Genomic DNA, 20781 nt, shown 5'->3' on the forward strand with positions numbered 1-20781 from the left:
TCCTACCCACTGAGCCATCATTCCAGACTGCTTTGTGCTTTTCTTTGTTTAATGAGGCTCCAGGTGGAGTAACCTTTATGAGTGACACCAGAAGCTGTTGAACAACACGTCTGCTGGCATTTATGTGGGATTTTAAGAATTACCACATCTTGCTCTCCATTAGGTATTTCTGTGTGTGTGTAAAGGCATCCAGAAGGTTCTGGAAGGCCACATAGTGACTGATGATTGCAGTACTGTTTCGAGGGAGGACAGAGGTTAAGTACCCTGGAACAAAGTGCAGGCGTGCGTTGTGATGCTTTGTAGGAGAGGAGGCTCTGTTCAGCCTCTGAATTCAGAGTCGAGGTCCACGATTGAACCAACACTGAGTGAGTGAAAATACCCCTCCCCCGAGCATTGTACCTACACAGGCTCAGGCGCCTGTCTTTCCTTCCTGATGACGCACCCTGTTTCCATGGTTTTTGCACTGTACTGTTCTTGTGAGCTGCCTAGAGGTGACCTGAAGAATGCAGTGTCTGTGGACACGCTTGTTATTTTACACAGAGAACTTGGATCCTGGCACACTGATGTCTGCAGAGGCTGCAAACCATCACTGTGGATTTCAAGGAGGCCGCAACTGCTTGTGCTACTATTTAAGAGAGTCCACTTCCAACACTAGCCAAAAAAACCCCAATACAGGCCGGGTGGTGGGGGCACACACCTTTTTATCCCAGCACTTGGAGGCAGAGGGACAGGCTGGTCTCTGTGAGTTCCAGGCCAGCCTGGTCTACACAGCGAGTTCCTGGACAGGTGCCAAAGCTACAGAGAAACCGTGCATCAAGCAAAGTAGCGGGTAAATGATGGACATCTAATCCCTTCAACCCCGCGTCCAAGGGCGGGGCTTGCATGATGGATGGGGCACGAGGGGCGTGGCCTCTGAAAGTCACCTGTGTGCTGCTGCTGGAGTCGCTCTGCAATCTGAGATTCTGGCGTCCTGAGCTGCAGCTCTGGGAGGACTGAGACACACAGGAACCAGAGAGACAGAGACAGAAGTCACACTTGGTGCTGCTGGGTTGGGAGCCGGGAAGCCTGATTCCACTCCTCCGGACTGGGACAAGTGCCTCCACAAAGCCTCAGCTCCCTAGCTGTGCCCTGGAGCCTCCGCAGAGATGACCTTGGCCTCTGAGTCCCACCCCTTCCAGTCCCCACATCGGAGCACCCCACCTTTAACTGCTCTGTTAACTTGAGAGCTCTGGCTAGGATTTCCTTCCTCCCCGTAACAGGTGGGACTCATGGGGTTTCTTTTCTGTCCTGGAACCTCCCTGCCCCTCCCCACTCTGACGCTAGGCTCTACCCTGCAGTGGCTTCAGCCATTCTGTTCCAGGCTGATCAGCTAAAGTCTGTGTGATCTACCTACCTTAGCTACCAGAACATTCTAACCATATATATATATACATATATGTACATATACATATATGTATATATGTATATGTATACGCACACACATATATATGCACACATATACACATATGTATGTATACACATATATATACATATGATTTATTTATTTATTATGTATAGTGTTCTGTCTGCATGTATGCCTGCATGCAAGAAGAGGGCACCAGAAGAGATATCATTACAGAGAGAATTGAACTCAGTTCCCCTGGAAGAGCAGCCAGTGCTCTTAACCTCTGAGCCACCTCTCCAGCCCATTCTGAACATTCTTGAAAGTACTTTCATATAGCAGCTATCCAGGAAGCGTTAACTGAACACATAGAGGGCAGACGCTACATGGGAATCTGGTACACGCTGTCTTCTTAGGGATGTACCCACCCTCCACCTTTCCCACTGCATGCAGGAACTGAGCCCAAAGCGAAGGCATTGGCAAGAGACTCTGGGTAGGATCCGGACCTAGACCTGATTCTGAAGATCCCCCTAGCCCTCCCCAAAAGCTAACGGCAAGGCTGCCCCAAAACTCCGTTCCCCTCCTGCCAGCCAGCTGTCCATTACCTCGTTGCTGATGGTAGAGTCCCGGTGCAGCATCCGGTGAAGGTGGCTGTCTAAGCTCGCCCCCGAAGAGCACTTGGCCAGGGCAGCAGCATGGGATTCCCGCTCCCTCTGTCTCACGATGGCCTCGCAGCCCAGCCACTCGGACATGGTTTGTGCGTAGCAGGCGTGGATCTGCTCATCCACCTATCAACACATGCGCAAGATTACAGAAGGTGCCGAACTGCCTGGGCTCTGACGTGTCCACATGTGTGTAGCCAGCACCCAACAGATACGAGCTGCGTGATGTCCTGCGCTGAGAAATACCACAGAGCACTTTACCCCAGCTCCCCTTCCGACTCTGCACCTTCCACTGATTCATTCAGTCACACAGCCTTCGACTGTTTGCAAGGTTCCTCTGTTTCTTCATTTATTAATTACTTGATCCATTTACTCATTGGCTTCTTTTGATAAGTACCCACAGTGTGCCAGGCACCAAGTCAGGCATATGGATTACAAGATGAGTAAAATTCTGCTATCCACCCTCCCACCCATCCATGCGTCCATCTCATCGTCTCTCTCCTGTCCATCCACCCTCCCACCCGTCAGGCGAGGGACACTCATAGACAGCCAGTGGTAATATCACATGGGACATCCATTGCTGGAGTTTCTCATTTTCTTCAAGACTGAACATGCTTCCATCACATGACCCAGTAATTTCATTAACAGGCATTCCCCAACACACAAAAGCTGCACTGGATGTCAGCAGTTAGCTATTCTTAGACATATATATATGATTTGGGCATTGCCCAGCTATCAATCACCCAATTCAGAGTGAAGCTGTGGCATATGCACACAGGGATACTCAGCCACGTAAAGGAAACTGGTAATAATAGAGCAGTTTGTGTGAATCTAGAGATTTGTATCAAATACAACCTTGATAAGAGAAAATTCTGGAAATGGCAGACGGGTAAGCAGGAGCCAGGGGTTAGGGCTGGGATGGAGGTAGACGACGTTACAGACAGACAAGGTGAGGATTCTTAGGGCGCCAGAAAGGTACAAGTATGCACACAAGGGAAATAAGCGTGAACACACATACACACACACACACACCAGCACACACACACACACCAGCACACACACCACACCAGCATGCACACACACCAGCACACACACACACACCAGCACACACACACACACACACCAGCATGCACACACACCAGCACACACACACACACACCAGCACACACACACACCAGCATGCACACACACACATACCAATACACACACACATACCAGCACACACACACACACCAGCATACACACACACATACCAATACACACACACATACCAACATACACACACACACCAGCATACACACACACACCAGCACGCACACACACACACACACACACACACACACACACACACACGGAATTTCAGGAGGACGGAGAGGCCTGAGTGAAGTGGGCTCTGTATCAGCATCAGTGCTCTGTGACATCACCATCACAGTTCTGCTGGAAGTCACCATGGGGGAAACTGAGTCACACAGGTCCCTGCAGCGCTTTCTACAAATGTCCAGGAGTCCATCTGACCTCAAAACAGGAGGCCAACTTATTTGAAGATTCCCTTGTGTCATATTTCCACCACACAGCTCTCTCTTCGATGTTCCTGTCTTTTCCCTGTCACGAATAACACGACAACAGCCCCCAACTCCTCCACAGCCCCCACCCAGCTCCTTTCATTGCCTTTACGGGTGACCGACCTCCTTCCTCTCCATCTCCGTCATCCCGAACTGGTAGTGGCCCAGGAGGAAGGGCCAAACAGCCCTGCGGATCTCAGGTTGGACACCCCCGTAGTAGATGAGCCGCAGCAGCTCCTGCTCTGGGTAAGTCTGTCAGGGAGGGGCAAAAAGTCTGGTCAACGGAGAAGCCAGGGTGGCCTGCTGCCCTGCAGTCTTGTTCCTGTGCCGAGAGCCTGGTGCGAATGAGCGAAGCCATGTCTTTTGTGTCTGGAACATCCCCCGAAATGCCTGTGTTAATGACTCGGTCCCTAGCTTGGCACTATTGGAAGCTGGTGGGCCTTGAAGAGCTGGAGGCCCACCCAGGTCTAAGGTCACAGTGGAGGAGCGGCAGCTCAGCCCCACGGTGAGACTTTATCTTTTGCACTTGCCAAGTGTTCTTGACATGCTGTCCCGTGCTGCCGTAGGCCCACAGCAACAGGGTTCGTAAATCTTGATAACAGTGAGCCAAGACAAACCATTTTCCTTTATAAGCTGCTCAGTCTGGGAATTTGTTACAGTAACAGAGAGATGGCATAGTACAGGAACACGTGATTAACCCTGGCTATCAAAGAAGGAGCAAAACTGGACCCATCCCCAAAACCCACCAACGGGGGCACTGGGTGGTGTGGGAGGGAACCCACGCGGGGGTTATAAGAGCAGCCAGTACAGGAACGAGGATTGAGGGAGGGGAGGGGAGGCCAAACTGAGGTGCAGTGGGAGAAAAATTAAAGATATGACCATCTAGGGTGGACCTGTTTTTAATGGGACCACAGGTGTGAAGGCGCTTGCTGTGATCCCAGCGGCCAAGGTCAGCTTTAGTTACAAAGAGAGAGTCTGAGGCCAACCAACTCGCGGCCTCATATAAAGTAAAATAAAGAACCCAAACCAAAAGGAGGAGGAGAGAAGACAGAAGGGGGCAGGAGGAGGAGGCATGAGCCCAAGGCAGCGTCTGATGGACGAACTGCGTTTCCATTTGATTCTCTCACAATCTCAGCTCGAGTCAGCTGGAAGAAAATTACTCTGAAGCAAAACAATGGAAAATAAACATTTCCAGCCGCCTCTTCTCACACCAGCAGCTTTCTGCACAGGAGGGGCTTTCGAGGCTCACTGTAGTGCAGTCTTAGATTTGTTACTGCAAGGAAAATCATGGGTGCAAAGCTTTGCAGCTACAGCATAGCCTTGGTGGGAACTCTGACCATCCAGGTAGCCTGTTTAGAAATCAGAAAACGGGTTGTGGCAAGAACACAAATCTTCATCAGAAAACACCTTCCTTTCTTTAAGCAATGCGGGGGGGAGGGAAGCTCCCAGGAGAGCCGTCTCTACCTTAAGTTTTTGACTCCCTTCGTTTTTATGTTGTGTGTGTGTGTGTGTGTGTGTGTGTGTGTGTGTGTGTGTGTGTGTTTTGCCTGAATGGATGAAAGTACACATTGTGCATGCAGTGCCTGCAAAGGCCACAAGAGGGAGGAAGATTCCCCGGAACTGGAGTTACAGACAGTTGCGAGCTGACACGCAGGCGCTGTGAATCGAACCCAGGTCCTCTGAAAGAGCCCCCAGTCCTTTCAATGACTGAGCCACCTCTCCAGCCCCCTTGCTTTTCTTTATAAGAGTTATGAAATGACTCATCTCCAGGCTGCTCGCTTCTTTCTGAAGGATTTTCAGTTGTTGTGGTCTCTAGGAGTTTGTGGGTTCTGGGTTAGTTTGTTGGTACATACGTCCTCAGAGCATTTGGGTGGTATCTTCCTTCCCTTTGCCTGCCACTGAGTCTGTGGTGATGTCTCCTCTCTGACTTCTGACTGTGGTCCTCTATGTGCCCTACACACACACACACACACACACACACACACACACACACACCACAGAGTTCTGGTTAAGAAGGTGTTTCCCAGCCAGCTTTATCTCCATCTCTCACCTCTCCTCTGTCTGAGCTAATTCCTTCCTCCTGTCTTGTTTACTTCAGGTTCAGTTTGCTGCGCCCCCCCCAATCTTTCTTCATAGGTAAAAACCTGGACCTCTGTCTGTATGTATTTTATGTGTATGTGTGAATACCAACGTAAGTTCATGCGTGCTGCATGCATGCCTGGTGTCCTCAGAGACCAAAGGGCAATGGCAGATCTTCTGGATTGGAGTCACAAGCCACTGTGAGTGTCTGCTGTGGGTGCTGGGAACTGAACTCGGTTCCACTCCACAACAGCAAGTGTGCTCTTACCCATAGAGCCATCTCCCCAGCCCCTAACCCTCTGTAATATATGCTATTCTAAATTTTAACACTTATTGCTGTACTTATGGTCTTTGGCTCCTGTTGCTTACAAATGTTACAATTTCAATTATTTGCTGTAATGAAAAGACACGAGATGATAATAAAAACAGAAAATCCAGTTCCTGGGCTCCTTTTCCCAGCCTCCTTTGCAGCTAGGTGTGGTCATATGACAGTTTCTGGTCAATGGATATGAGAGGAAGTAACTGAAGCTATTTGCCGGCCAGGGCAGGTTCCCACAGGTTTCTCAGGAGACCCCGAGTGCCAGGGAATGGCTGGTTCACACGTCTTACAGATGTGCACACACCAGCACTGCTCACAGGACTGTTCAGTGAGATAAGCCCTGTGTTGCCTGGCAACAAGACAGCAGGGGCTGTGTTCCTGGGACTCAACTGTACCCAGCACAGAAAGGTGGCTGAGCCTCAAGAAAGGGCCAGGCAGTAGGAGGAGTGTTCACTGAAAATTCTCTTTGGCTCATGTCTTGTTTCACCCAATTTGACCTTATATTGGATCACGGAAGCACTCCGGGGACTTTAGAAAAACAGGCGTGGGCTCCTTCCCGGGGAAGATGCAGGCTCTGCAGAGCTGGAGCTGAGCCTAGAAGCCAGTCAGTCCCGCAGCTCCCCCAGAACCAGCAGGCTGTCACTGTGGCCGTGGGAGGTTGCAAGAGTACTCTAGCTTATCTATTTCACGTCTTAATACACAGCAATCAACTTCTAGGAACCCATTCTCAAAATCAAAATGCCAGTAGTGAGGGAGGGCAGGCGCCAGGGTGCCGCCGCCACCAGGGTTCCAGTACCACCGATAACGACTCTTTAAAAACAGCTAGGAGGAGCCGGACGCTGGTGGTACATGCCTTTAATCCCAGCACTCGGGAGGCAGAGGCAGGCGGATCTCTGTGGGTTTGAGGCTGGCCTGGTCTACAGAACGAGTTCAGGGACAGGCTTCAAAGTAATACGGAGAAACCCTGTCTCCAAAAACAAACAAAACAAAAAGAGCCAGCCTGGTAGCTTTGTAAAGCTACACAGAGAAACCCTGTCCTGGCACAGGTCTGCAAACCCAGCCCAGACACTATGGAGGCTGATGTAGGGGTGGTTGTGAGTTCAAGGCCAAGCAGGGCCATCTAGTGAGATTCGTCCCCCACATTCCACCCCACCCAACAACAAATTAGAAGAAGAAGATAAAAAGGAAGTTCCTGTCAACAGGAATTTAAATAATAAACCGTGGGCTACTTGCAGTCCTGAATTCTAACTATTTCTTTGAGATCTGAAAGAAGAAGCCTGGAAAAAAATAGAAGAGGTTGATACTGCTGCTCACAGCAGAGAAGAGATGGATTAGAGGCCAAGGGATGGCTCAGCCAGTAAAGGCACTCGCCGCCAAGCCCGACCGCAGCCAAGCCCGGCCGCCTGGTTGGTTTCTACATGGTGAAAGAAAAAACCAAGATCTACAAGCTGCTGTCTTCTGACCTGCACATGCACACCGCGGCTTTAGCATACCCCCAACACACGAGAAAATAAATCAATACTTAAAAAGTTAAAAAGAAATATAGATAAGGTAGATAAGTGTTGGGGACCATCACCATCCTCACTACTCTGGCCTCCGAGATAGAAAAGGACTTAAGAAGTAAGCAGAATGTTCAGCAGAGCATTCCTAGAAACAGGCTTGCGGCTTTCCAGCCAGTTAAAGAATAGCTCGGGATATTCCTCCTGCTACAGTTTTCCAGCCAGTTAAAGAATAGGTCAGGATATTCCTCCTGCTACAGTTTTACAGCCAGTTAAAGAATAGTTCAGGGCATTCCTTCTACTGACCCTTTCATCCTGCCCACGTGCAAACCCCCGCTCACATCCTGCCCATGGTCCTGTACAAGCCTCCCCTGAGAAAACAAAATTTGTCAGCCTGATCAGAATACTGTCTTGCTACCATCCTTTTGTGTCCCCTTGTTCTTAATTCTTTCTTAGGTGTTCCCTGGTTCGTTACTGACTGCCCCGCGGGTTGGGGGCAGATAAGAATACTAAAGTATGGCTATTTAAATATTACCATATTATTATATATTTCTATTACTCTATAGGTATAGATGAGAGATCAAAGATATGATGATATATAACTTTAGAAAGTTTATGTGTGTATAATAAACACAGAAACATATGAGCTATGTAATATGCAGTTAGGTATAAATGTATCTTTACATATCAGTAGATGTGCAGATTAAAAAATCCTGTTTAACTATATATATTGTATGTGACTTATATGCCTTTTTTGTGTGTTTGTTTGAGACAGGGTCTCACTATGTAGCCCTGGCTGTGCTAGAACTCTTTGTAGACCAGGCTGGACTTGAACTCACTGAGATCCCACTGCCTCTGCCTCTCCAGTGTTGGGATTAAAGGTGTGTGCCACCATGCCTGGCTTTGACTTGTATGTTGTAAAGTGTTCTAGAGGCAGATCTGTGTGTACATACATGTTCTGTGGGTTAGCTCTAGGATCTCTGTGGTGCTGTGGCTGGTTTCGATTGCCAACTTGACAGAGTCTAGTATCACCTGGGAGATGAGCCCCTCTGGGATCTGGTCAAGCCTCTGGGAGATCAGCATGATTATATTAATTAGTGTGGGGAAACCTATTTTAACTGTGGGCAGTGTCATTCCCTAGGCCCTGGAGTGAGATGAGCAACTGCTTGCATTCATTCTCTCTCTCTCTCTCTCTCTCTCTCTCTCTCTCTCTCTCTCCTTAAAGATTTGTCTATTACATATACAGTGTTCTGCCTGCATGTATCCCTGCAGGCCAGAAGAGGGCACCAGACCTTATTACAGATGGTTGTGAGCCACCATGTGGTTTTGGATGAGATGGGACCAACTGCCTCCTGAGCCTGTAGCCTCAATTTTCCCACTGCTATGGAACTGTAGTGGAAACAAACCCTCACACCTTTAAGTTGCTTGTGTTGGGTTATTTTATGACAGCAACAGGAAAGAAACCCAGACAGATGCACAGCTTTGTAGCTGTAGGTACAGAAACAAAGACAAGGGCACAGTTGGACGCACTGGGCTAAGTGCCCGGGCTGTAACCTCAGACAGACAGACAGCATTGAGGCAGGAGCCCATGCTGTAGCCTGAGACAGACAGACAGGCAGACAGACAACAGGAGCCCAGGCTGTAGCCTGAGACAGACAGACAGACAGCAGGAGCCTAGGCTGTAGCCTGAGACAGACAGACAGACAGACAGCAGGAGCCCAGGCTGTAGCCTGAGACAGACAGACAGACAGACAGCAGGAGCCTAGGCTGTAGCCTAAGACAGACAAACAGACAGACATCAGGAGCCCAGGATGTAGCCCGAGACAGACAGACAGACAGCAGGAGCCTAGGCTGTAGCCTGAGACAGACAGACAGACAGCAAGAGCCCAGGCTGTAGCCTGAGACAGACAGACAGACAGACAGACAGACAGACAGACAGACAGACATCAGGAGCCCAGGCTGTAGCCTGAGACAGACAAACAGACAGACATCAGGAGCCCAGGATGTAGCCCGAGACAGACAGTGTCGGAGCAGCTTCTAGGTCACAGCCAAAGGCCCACATGTGCCCAAAGTAGTTATGAATTCAGCCCAACACATTACCATACATTTACTCAGAACGTTATGCTATGTAACTCAGATGAACCTGGAACTCACAAAGTGGTTTAGGCTGGCCTCAAACTCACAACCCCTCTGCCTCACCTTTATGAGAGCCACAGTGACATGCGTGCACCACCCGGCCCAGTCCATGTTCCCTTCTCTCCTCTTACAGGTTGAATAGCCCTTGTCCCTAATGTTCAGGCCCTGAAGGGTTTCAGACTTTCTTGGATATTTGAACATTTGCACATATATGTATATGTTTATTTATTCATAGGGATGGGCCACGTCTAAACACGAAATCCATACGTTTGACATAGACCTATACACATGGCCTGAAGGTTACTCTATACAGCATTTTTAGTGTGTGGCGTGTTTGTGACCTGTCATGTGAAGTCCGGTGTGGGCTTTTCCATCATGGTTTCATATCAATACCCAGAGTTTCAACTCCAGAACATTCTGGATTTGGGGTTTGAGATTGGGATGCTGTACCTCTGACTGTTTTCTGACCCCCTCACCTGGCTGGGGCTCAAGTTAGCTGTGGGTCTTGGGGCCTGAGGATCCATGTTGAGATAGGCGTGTCTACCTGGGTCCCTGTGAGGCTGGCCTGACAAGATGGCCTCCCCCCCACTCTGCCCCTGGTGGACAAGCCCTGCCCTGCTCACCCTGCTATCCTGGATGTACTGCTCCCAGATGCTGGCTGTCAACCCTTGCCCAGCGCCACAGGGCAGGTCTGGAGACACAATCACATGATTGACCAAGGCCGACAGGTGGGTCCTCACGGTGGACAGGTGTCTGCAGTAGGCGAGCCCTGGCCCGGGAGGGAAGGCAGATGTCATCTTCTATCCAGCACACTTCAGCAGTCTCTCCTGAATGCTCCATGGGATTGTCCTGCTACCCAACCCCATCTTCAGGGGCCTCCAACCCAGAAAATTCTCACCATTCCCTTTCTATACAAAGACAAGTTGAGGACAGGTGGTTTGATTGCTAAACCCTAGGAATGTTTGGGCTCATTCTGGGTCCACCTCCCCTTCAAGAACAAAGGCCAGATATGAACAGAAGTCACTGCTGGATGGAGAAGGGAATGCCTGGGAGATTCGGCATGCTCTGCTTGCTTTCCAAGATGGCCCTGTCCCCTCAGGACTAACCTGCCTGCCCCAGTACCTGCCAGGGCAACCTCACCCACTCTGCCATGGGCACCAGGAACTTGCCTGGCATACGAGAGGCACTCAATAAATGCTTCTTGCAGATCGCAGCAGTAATAGAGACCTGTACTCACATCCATAGAAGGCCCTGGAAAGGATCTGGTACTTCATGTTATCACAGAGCAGTTTCAGAGGAGCCCTGCAGGAGCGGGTGAGGAGGGAGAGAAAGGGGAGAGGAAGGGAAGGGGAGGGGGAGGAAGGAGGAGGGGGAAGGAGAGCAGAGGGTCATACTGCTCAGCTGCTCTGCAGAGGAAGCATCCATGCTCCACACAGATTGATGTCAGCTGTCAGGCAGAGGGAGTCTGTGGTGGCTTCCGTCTACACGCCCCTTCTCTGTCACACCCCAGATTTCCCTGGGGAAATCTCGCCTTCATTGCACCTCTGTGGCTTGGATGCAGCTGGATGATCACTCAGTCCATGAACATGGCTGAGAAGCTGGGTCATGGGACCCAACACTTACTAGTTCCTTCTAATAGCCCTACTTATTAAAGTTAATGTTTTGTGGAGGAGCACAGCACACAGGGCCATTGTCAAATAATATTTCTGGCTTCGAGTGCATGCTGGGCCTGTATTTCTTGGCTTCACTGTGAGTGGGGGACACAATATTGAAAGCAGAAATACCATTGCCTCTGATACCATGACTAGCGACATCCAAGTCGATGTCTATTAGAAGGCAGAGCCATAGCACACAGGACCCTTCAGCATTTACTGTAAAAAGCCATGGATGTTTCAGGACTGTTTGTTAATGCAGCAGAACCTTACCTCGACCGACACACACACACGGGAATTCCAGTGGCTACCACCACGACAAGGCTATCAGTTAAACCTAGTTTTTGGGGATCCACAGGCCGTGTTTAGGGCCTTTGGTCACTGCTCCAAGCTCCTCCATGTGTAGTCTAAGCACCACCTACCTCTCATGGTTGCAGCCATTGGTTGAGCTTCCATCAGCCGAGCCGCTTTGTGAACAGGAAGAGCAGGAAGACTTCCGAGGACTGGGTTGCCACAGCGGTGGAAGGTTGTTCACAGAGACATCCATCAGGTCCTGGGGCACTGTGGTAGGTAGCGGGTGGAAAGGGGAGTTCCAGCAATAACCATGGTTAAATTAATGTGGATTACAGAAACCTGACCCCAAAGCAAGCAGCTCCCTCAAAGCTGGCTCAGGGACAGGGAGGATCTGAGTGTGACAGTCCCAAAATTGCCCAACCACAATCTGATGGAGTTCCCGAGCCCGCCCGATCTGGTGAAAACCACCACCAAGATTCAGAGGCTCTGGCGAGCAAGGCGAGGGAGGGCGAAGGCAGGAGAGGGGAAGGAGCGCAGAGGCAGGAAGGCTGCAGACAACCTCACCTCGCCATGCCCTCATTCAGTTCTGCTCCCAGGAAGGTGACATTGGGGAAGGGGACTTACTTCTGGGGAAAGGCTGTGTGGGGGGGGGCTGAGTTCCTGGAGCACCTCTACAGGAGCTTGTGTGGTAAGAAGGGAAGGGACCCATCTCAACACACAGGCTGAGTCTACGGGGTCAGGGAATCTAGCCAGGGAGAGCATTAACGCTGTTCACACTCCTGAACGAGAAGGTCGGGGCTCCCCCAAATGCCATATGCCAGGCTGGAGAGATGGCTCAGTGGTTATGTGCACCGGGTGCTTCTTCCAGAGGACCCCGGGGTCAATTCCCAGCTCACAACTGTCTGTAACTCCACTTCTAGGGGATCTGAAACCCTCATGCCAATGTACGTAAAATAAAATTAAATAAATTATATTTAAAAAAATCCATATGCCCATTCAGCACCCCTGATGTCCTGTAGACAATGCCCTCAAATATACCCATTCCACGATGTAGATTCCGGGGATTGGACTCAGGTTATCGGGCGTGGTAGCAAGCGCCTTTACTTGCTGAGCCATCTCGCTGACCCAAGTCTTTCTTTTGCTGTTTTACAGTCAAGGACATAAACCATGTCCCCAGCTCCTGGGCTCTACAGAACAGGGCTGGTGTGGGCCCTGGCTAGGGATTTGCTGGTCCCTACTCTGGGATGGGAGGCAGGTACTCATCTTCTCCCTTGCTATGGCCTCTTAGGACACAGCTCTCACCCGGACTCTTGTCCTGAGCCCAGAAAGGGAGAGAGACTTGTACTCCTGACACCTTTCCTTGTCTTCAGAGCCCAGAGGCTGACTGGGTCACCCTGACCCACAGATCAGAGAAGCATGCTGGGTTCAGAATGAGGCTCTTGCACCCACAGAGAGAGTCCGGATCCTCTCTCCCTCCTCACAGACTCACCACTGAGCTGACCAGAAAGTACCCCAGTTCTCAGACAGGCACAGGGGTGGTGAGCATCCCTCCAACACTCGAGCCTTGCAGACAGCACCAATGAGTCACAGAACCTAACTGCTGCCTTCTTCGGGGTGGGGACTGAGAGGCACCTAACTCTGAGAAACTGTTCATTTGTCTGCTTTTTCCATTTTCCCTGGGAACAAAACTCAAATGATGACATGGCTGAAGTGGTACCCAGCCCCGGAGGAAGGGGAACCAGACATTACTGGGGGGCTGCTCCTTCACACTCCATGTGGGGACGGTGAGGTACCCTCTGGTTTGTGCCCACGGGATCCCCCTGGCCACCACCAGAACGGACTGGCCAGCAGCAAGCATCATCCAGGCAGGGCCAATGGACACGGGTCGAGTGCTGCCCAAGAGGTCAAGGGCAACTTGAGACAGAAAACAAAAAGACTCAGTGAGGGGGGAGGGGCTTAGGTGGGTGGGACAGAGAAACCAGTTTCCTCTGGGTTCTAAACCCCACCCCCACCCCACCCTGCTCCACACAGCTCCCACATACATTGTGCTGATTAAAGGAGAAAACCCTGGGCATTTATAAACCAGTGTGCCAGGCACTAAGGTCAGGTTTGCCATTTATCGTTGGTGATCTGTAGAGAAGGCAGTTGTTCTCACTTTGCAGAAATAACAGAGACCCATGGCAGCGGCAGTAGTAGCAGTAATGGGGGAAAGCTAGGGCCCGTTTCTCTTTAAGACTTGCCTAGCAGCCCTGGCTAGTCTCAAACTTGAATCCCTCCTGCCTCGACCTCCCTCCCTAGTGTTGGATTACAGTGCGCTGCATCGCACCTGGCTCAACCCAGGCTTGTAGGTGTGTGTGTTCACATGCGTGTTTGTACAGGTACACACAAACATGTCTGTGCATGTTTGTGCACATGCTTGTAGAGATCAGAGGTCAGCCTCAAGTGCTGCTCTCTAATACTATGTATTTTGGCTTTTGAGACAGAGACTCTCACTGGCCTGGAACTTGGCAAGCAGGATAAGCTGGTTGGTTAGTGAGACCCAGGAGACTGCCTGCCTGACTCTGACACCCTAGTGCCAGGGTAACAAGTGCTTGCTGTCATACCATGCCTGGCTCTGTGTGTGTGTGTGTGTGTGTGTGTGTGTACATGTGTGTGCAAGCTCATGCACGCATGCTGGAGTGTGCACACAAGTGTTGCATGCACAATATGCTTGCGTGCACAGGCCAGAGCAAGATCTGGGGTGTTTTCTTTTACCCTTTATCACTTTATTCCATTGAGGGTATCCTACAAATCAAAGGCTTGCCATTTTGGCTGTGCTGATTAGCCAGGGAACATGTGGAATTTGCCTACCTCTGTCCCCCAATGCTGGGATTATGGGTATGTGCAAGCAAACTTGGCTTTTTATTAGATATTTGAATTCAGGTCTTTGTGCTTGCATTTTGACCCCTCATAACTTGAAGAGATACTGACAACAGACACCACACAGGAGCTAGAGTGTACCTGTTCTGTGTGTGCTGAATGCCTGCAGCAGACAGCCCATTTCACAGATGAGGAAAAAGAAGGCCAGGGAAGAAATGAGTATAAACCTGCCCACATCAAGCCAGCATTCCAGAACCCACACCACTGTCACTATTAATGGCACCTCCTGCCCAGTGGCATCTTTACTTGCTGAATAAGGGGTGGCTGTTAGTTCTCATTTTGGAGGAGGTGGAAGGCACTGGGACACTTCTGGTTCTGAGTCTCCTGTGCTGGCCCCAGAACTGTTGCCCTTTACTTGTAACATTTGGAATGGTTCTCAGGAGAAGCTACTGAGTGCAGGGCCCAGGGATGCTCACCAAATTCGGACTGCATGCCAGGGTAGATGATGCGGAATACATAATCTGTGGCTTCGTCATCCTCTTTATCTGAAGATGTGGACTCTGAGGATCCCTGTGGGCTCCGCTTGCGTAGCTTAGGAAATACCTTCCCCTGCAGGAACATATCCCAGGGCAGACTTCAGAGAGCCATCTGTCCCAAAGCCTGGCAATACTGAGGGTCTCAGAGGGTAGTGCAGGAGCTCACCAAGTCACAGTAAAGTCCAGTGACAACTGGCATCAACCCAGCCTCCCACAGCTGACCCCTTACCTTTCCTCGCTGTGACCAAAGCGGTGGGTCCAGCTGCCCATGTGGAAGAAGCCCATTCTCCAGGCATGAGAGGAATTGTAGCAGGTGCCCGCCTTTGGGGAAGCGGAAGGGTGGCCTCTGGATCCCGTCCTGGCTCACCAGCACCACAGTCCCACCACTGTCCACTGCCACCACCAGATAAGAGACAATGGCAGGTATCACTGTGAAGCATGGTGTAGTTCCCACTCTGCAAACACATGCCTCCACCCGCAAGACCAATCAGATCCAGGGGAGCCAACTCTGAGGCTCTGAGTTGTGACTCCTAAGAGCATGCATTAGATGCCTAATGCACACCAACACTGTGTGTTAATAGTTCTATCTTACTGTAACTCCCAGAACATCCCTGTGAGGCTTAGCTACTATTGCCTATTTTACAAGGGACAAAATCAAGACTCAGAGGTTTTGTATCATCCCCAAGGTCACACACCTGGTAAGCTGCAAAGCCTGGATCAGAGCCAAGGTCTGCCTTAGTAAAGGGGATTAACCCATTGAGCTCCATACCTAGAAGAAGCACAGCTGACCCTGCTTATTCTAAACGTACCTTTTTCTAACTTTAATGGGATATAGTGGTTACTGATCTCAGGTCTGCACAACACTGATTTCTGTCAAAGATATGGGTTTAAGTCCTGTTTCCAGAGACAACAGTCTGTGTCATTTCATACCTGGCTGCACTACACCACTATCACTAAGTGGTTACTTTGTATCTGGCCACACTGTACCACCCTGTTACTAAGTAATTTCTTTGTATCTGGCTGCACTATGCCACAGGTACTAAGTGGTTACTTTGTATCTGGCTGCACTACACTACCCTGTCACTAAGTGGTTACTTTGTATCTGGCTGCACTACACTACCCTGTTACTAAGTAATTTCTTTGTATCTGACTGCACTATGCCACAGGTACTAAGTGGTTACTTTGTATCTGGCTGCACTACACTACCCTATACTAAGTGGTTACTTTGTATCTGGCTGCACTACACTACCCTATACTAAGTGGTTACTTTGTATCTGGCTGCACTACACTACCCTGTCACTAAGTGGTTACTTTGTATCTGGCTGCACTACACTACCCTGTCACTAAGTGGTTACTTTGTATCTGGCTGCACTACACTACCCTGTCACTAAGTGGTTACTTTGTATCTGGCTGCACTACACTACCCTGTCACTAAGTGGTTACTTTGTATCTGGCTGCACTACACTACCCTATACTAAGTGGTTACTTTGTATCTGGCTGCACTACACTACCCTGTCACTAAGTGGTTACTTTGTATCTGGCTGCACTACACTACCCTGTCACTAAGTGGTTACTTTGTATCTGGCTGCACTACACTACCCTATACTAAATGGTTACTTTGTATCTGGCTGCACTACACTACCCTGTCACTAAGTGGTTACTTTGTATCTGGCTGCACTACACTACCCTATCACTAAATGGTTACTTTGTATCTGGCTGCACTACACTACCCTGTCACTAAGTGGTTACTTTGTATCTGGCTGCACTACACTACCCTGTCACTAAGTGGTTACTTTGTATCTGGCTCCACAGTACCTCACTCAGAGAGGTAACACCGTTTGCTCCAGGAGGCACACCCAAGTGTCTTGTGATGCTAAATGAATGGGGTGAGATGGTGAGTCGGGACAGGGATCCATGATGGATGCCCAGCCACCTGCTGTCCCCATTATTCCCTACCTTGCTGGTGGCAGTGCAGGTAAACAATCTCCTCTAAGCGGATGGTCACAGCATAGTCCCAGTAGACACTGGAAAGGGAAGGGGGCAGGGAGGGGACTGCAGGAAGCCAAAAGACCAGCCCAGGGGCACACATCTGCCTTCTCACCAAGGCCCACCTGTCCCAATATCTGTGTCCCCAGACTGAGCCCCTCACAGTCAGCTGAGAACACAGTGCTTGGGGCATGGCCACTCTGAGTGCTGACTTAACTATGTGTTTGTAGCTCAGAATCCACTACCATCCTAAAATAATTGTTTTCCCCATCAGAACACCATGGGAGGGAAACCTGGGAATGTGGACCGCTGAGAAATTCCATACCAGGGAGCAGAGTCCAGGGGTATTGCAAGCCACCCCACATCTACCATGGTTCCACCAAGCTGTCGTGATGCCAGTCAGGACTGAGCACACAGACATGGTCTAGGTTCATTCCTGGGAAGGAGGAGGCCCCTTTACGGGCCCCTCTAGCCCAGGATCCCCCAGATGGTATGGCGGACATTCTTCCTGGGTGACCTTCCTCCCTCGATCCTTTGTCATCGTGCATGGCAGTCTGAGTCTTATTGTTTCAGCTCCTGCTTCTGCCCTCAGCTCCCCAACCCAGTTCCTTCCCCCAAAGAAATCTTTTTCAGAGACCCCTGCATGGCACCTGTTCCTGGGAGGACCCAGACTAGCACAGGTATCAAACCAGTGGCTGCATCTCATTTCTGACACTACTCCTATGGACTGCCTCTCTCCACTCTCTCTGCCTCTCAATTGGAGTCAGAGAAGAATATCATTACATATCTTCCTGCCCTTGGCTACCAGTCGACCATGCCAGCACCAGGGAAGTGGACGTCCTCCGTGGTGGTCAGCAACCATGGTACCCCTTCTGTTTATTAGTCCTCTCTGCACATGTGTGCACACTCTGCAGTACAGATGGGGAAACTGAGGCTGGGGAGTGGGCTGTGGAGGTGATGCTTGGGCGGGGTGCAGTTCCCGATTCAGTCTGATATGTCCTCACATGGCTGAGGTGTTATTTTCAGTCCCTATATTTGCTGTACTTACACTTTGTTAGGTCTGGGGAGCATGCTTATAAATTATTTTAAATTGCATTTTTAAAAAAATTAATTAATTATTGGTTAATGGGGGAGCTATGTTGAATGGGTGGAGGTCAGAGGTCACTTCTCTCCATGCATCAGATGGGTCCCAGGGATAGAACTCAGGTTGTCAGGCTTGGCAGGAGGTGCCTTTGCTTCCCAAGCCATCTCACTGGCCTGGTAGAGTAGATGTGAGCGGCTGACCATGTCTACCCCAAGGCTCTGCCATTTGGCTCCAGGTGCTCCTAAGGCTGGTGTTCCTTCTGAGGCCATAGCGGCAGGGAGGCTGGGCTAGAAGAGAGCATCCTTGTGTCTGGAGAGTAGAGGGACCCCAGCTGAAGTTCTTACCTCTTCTCATAGTCCAGGTCCCCCACAGATCCGTTCATCAGCTGGTTGGGTGTCCACTTCAAGGTCATGACATCAGCCGTCTGGTGCAGAGACAGGTACCCTGGCACGGCCTCCATGTCATCTCTCTGCAGAGAGAGGAGAACTCAGGCCGGGCCATGTGACTGGACTCCAGTGGACAGGGGTTTGAAGCCTGACTCAAGGGTACAGAAGCAGAACCAAAGTGTTGGGCTGTTTACTGCAACCACTTGGAAGCCACTTAGCATCCTTCCGGGTGCCATGCTGAGCAACGCGACCTGCAGCCTGCAGTCCAGGGTGAGCTTGGCGGGATCCCGCCGTGAAAGCTGCTCACCCCAGCACCAGCGCCCTCTTCCCTCCCTCTTGAGGCTGTCTCTGCCCTGTGGACCCAGTAAAGGAGGCTGCCACTGTGACATTACCTTACAGAACAAGGTCTGGATCTAGGCCGATCTTAAGGGATAAAGAGAGGGCACCCCGCACCCTATATTACCTAGAAAACTCTCCAACCACCCCCATTGTGCTTCCCCCCCAGCAGCCTGACCACCCCCCCACCTGCCCAGGATCTGCTCATGGGACCTCTCACCCACTTCCCATTATTCCAAGTGTGTGGGCAACAAAAATGCTCCCATCCCTCTTCTGAGAAGGAGACCCTCCCCACTCCTGAGTTGCCGTCTTATCCATCCCTGATATGGGGCACGTCTGATCGCCTGTGGCATCTCACAGCCACAGCCACGAAGCGGCTATCGCTGAGCGATCACAGGCAGGCTCAGTCATAGCTGTCAATCATCCCCTCGGTTGAGCTTGGCAGGGCCGTTATTTTGCAGGGAGGACATATGAGTACGTTTTAAACATCTCCTAAATGTCTCCTGGCAGAGGAGCCGTGATTCGGCTTTGAATGGCAAAGCTATTGTGATGTGGACTTGAGAACAGGGTGGCAGTCCATTGTTCATCTCCCCAGGTCGCCCAGTCCCAGATCCCTTAGAAAGGCAGAGACAGCATGCGCCATGGGCCTTCAGAGCCTCATCAGAGATGACAGTGAACACTCTGTGCTTCCTGGAACTACTAGGCCAGAGGCCACCAAACGTTTTTGTGTTGAGAGATTGACAGGAAAGGCTGAGGGCTTTGTGAGCCACATGTGTTCATGGCAACCACTTGTCTCTGCCACCAGAGCCTGGCATGTTTGTGTTTCAAATTCTTGGTGACTCATATTCTTTCCCTCATTCTCTGTCTCTCCCTTCCCCTCCTCCTCCCTTTCTCTCTCTTCTCCTTTCCCCCTTCCCTCCCCCCACCCCGTGCTGTGGATGACACTTGGGCACACTAAGCCCTTTACCCCTGAACTGTGCCCCAGTCTTTAGCATTCAAAGCTTCTAGGTGGCCACTTGAATAGCGGCTGCATCTTAAACTCACGACTTCCTAAATCTGGGGGACTTGGGCCTTGAACCCACTGTGATGCAGATACAACAGCCCACATGAGGGAAAGACCTGCTCAGGGTCACCCAGTGGCAGAGGCTGCTATTGAAGAGCTGGGGCCTCTCTCTGCTTTCTTCCAGCTGAGCGGGAACACCACACTCATTGCAACCCAATGACCCCATGGAGAGGACAGCAAGGGGCACTGCCTCAGGACAGGGGCTGCTAGTGCTTCACACCCTGCCCCTTGTGTGGACTGCAATGCTGCCATCTCTACAGTCGGTGCCGCTTGAGCTACACTGCGAGCACTGGCCAGACGTCAGTGAGGAAGAGGGCCAGCTTCTCAGCACTACACCTCTGCCACACCATTTGCCCAGGGACAGCAAGAGTGAGCAGCCAGGAGATGGCCTGGTGGACAGGGATGTAAGGGTAGACTGGAGAAGAGGTGAACAGCATTGTGGGTAGGTAGAAAGATTAACAAATGATGGAAGGGATGTAGAGAATGGAAGATCTGACTGGCAGGGCAGCTAGCTAGAGATACTGCCATTTGTACTTATATAGAGGTGTATGGATGTGTAGATGCGTACATGTATATAGTATGTATAAGTAGATAGAGGGATATATGGATGGGCGCACAGACAGATGGACATAGGGACTGATATACTGGGAAGTGGATGGAGGAATGATAGTTTGCTGGCAGACAAATTGACAGATGGATAAATGGATAAGTGGGAGGATGAATACATAGAGGATGAATGGACAGATGGGTGGACAAGCAAATATATGCATACATTATATAGGTATGAGGGTATTGGTAAATGAAGGAATAGAAATTATTGAGTCAGTGGGTGGGTGGGTGGGTGGATGGGTGAATGGATGATGGATGGATGGGTGGATGGATGGGTGGATAGATGGGTGGATGGATGGGTGGGTGGGTGGGTGGGGGTTGGATGGATGGATGGATGG

At 50.5% G+C, this 20781-nt stretch overlaps 1 protein-coding gene across 1 annotated transcript in view; it reads right to left on the bottom strand.

Annotated features, from left to right (window-relative positions):
* Sgsm1 (small G protein signaling modulator 1) overlaps positions 1-20781 on the bottom strand; it is a 641040-nt gene that overhangs the window by 16710 nt on the left and 603549 nt on the right. The window contains exons 10-19 of the mRNA XM_051176440.1: positions 18394-18518; positions 16936-17003; positions 15209-15372; positions 14920-15052; positions 11713-11851; positions 10876-10940; positions 10262-10407; positions 3729-3857; positions 1987-2169; positions 924-992 (exon numbers count right to left, since the gene is read on the bottom strand). Of these exons, the coding sequence (XP_051032397.1) occupies positions 924-992; positions 1987-2169; positions 3729-3857; positions 10262-10407; positions 10876-10940; positions 11713-11851; positions 14920-15052; positions 15209-15372; positions 16936-17003; positions 18394-18518 (1221 nt within the window). The remainder of the gene's footprint in view (positions 1-923; positions 993-1986; positions 2170-3728; positions 3858-10261; positions 10408-10875; positions 10941-11712; positions 11852-14919; positions 15053-15208; positions 15373-16935; positions 17004-18393; positions 18519-20781) is intronic.

Source organism: Phodopus roborovskii, unplaced genomic scaffold (genome assembly GCF_943737965.1).
Source record: "Phodopus roborovskii unplaced genomic scaffold, PHOROB, whole genome shotgun sequence".
NCBI classification, from domain to species: domain Eukaryota; kingdom Metazoa; phylum Chordata; class Mammalia; order Rodentia; family Cricetidae; genus Phodopus; species Phodopus roborovskii.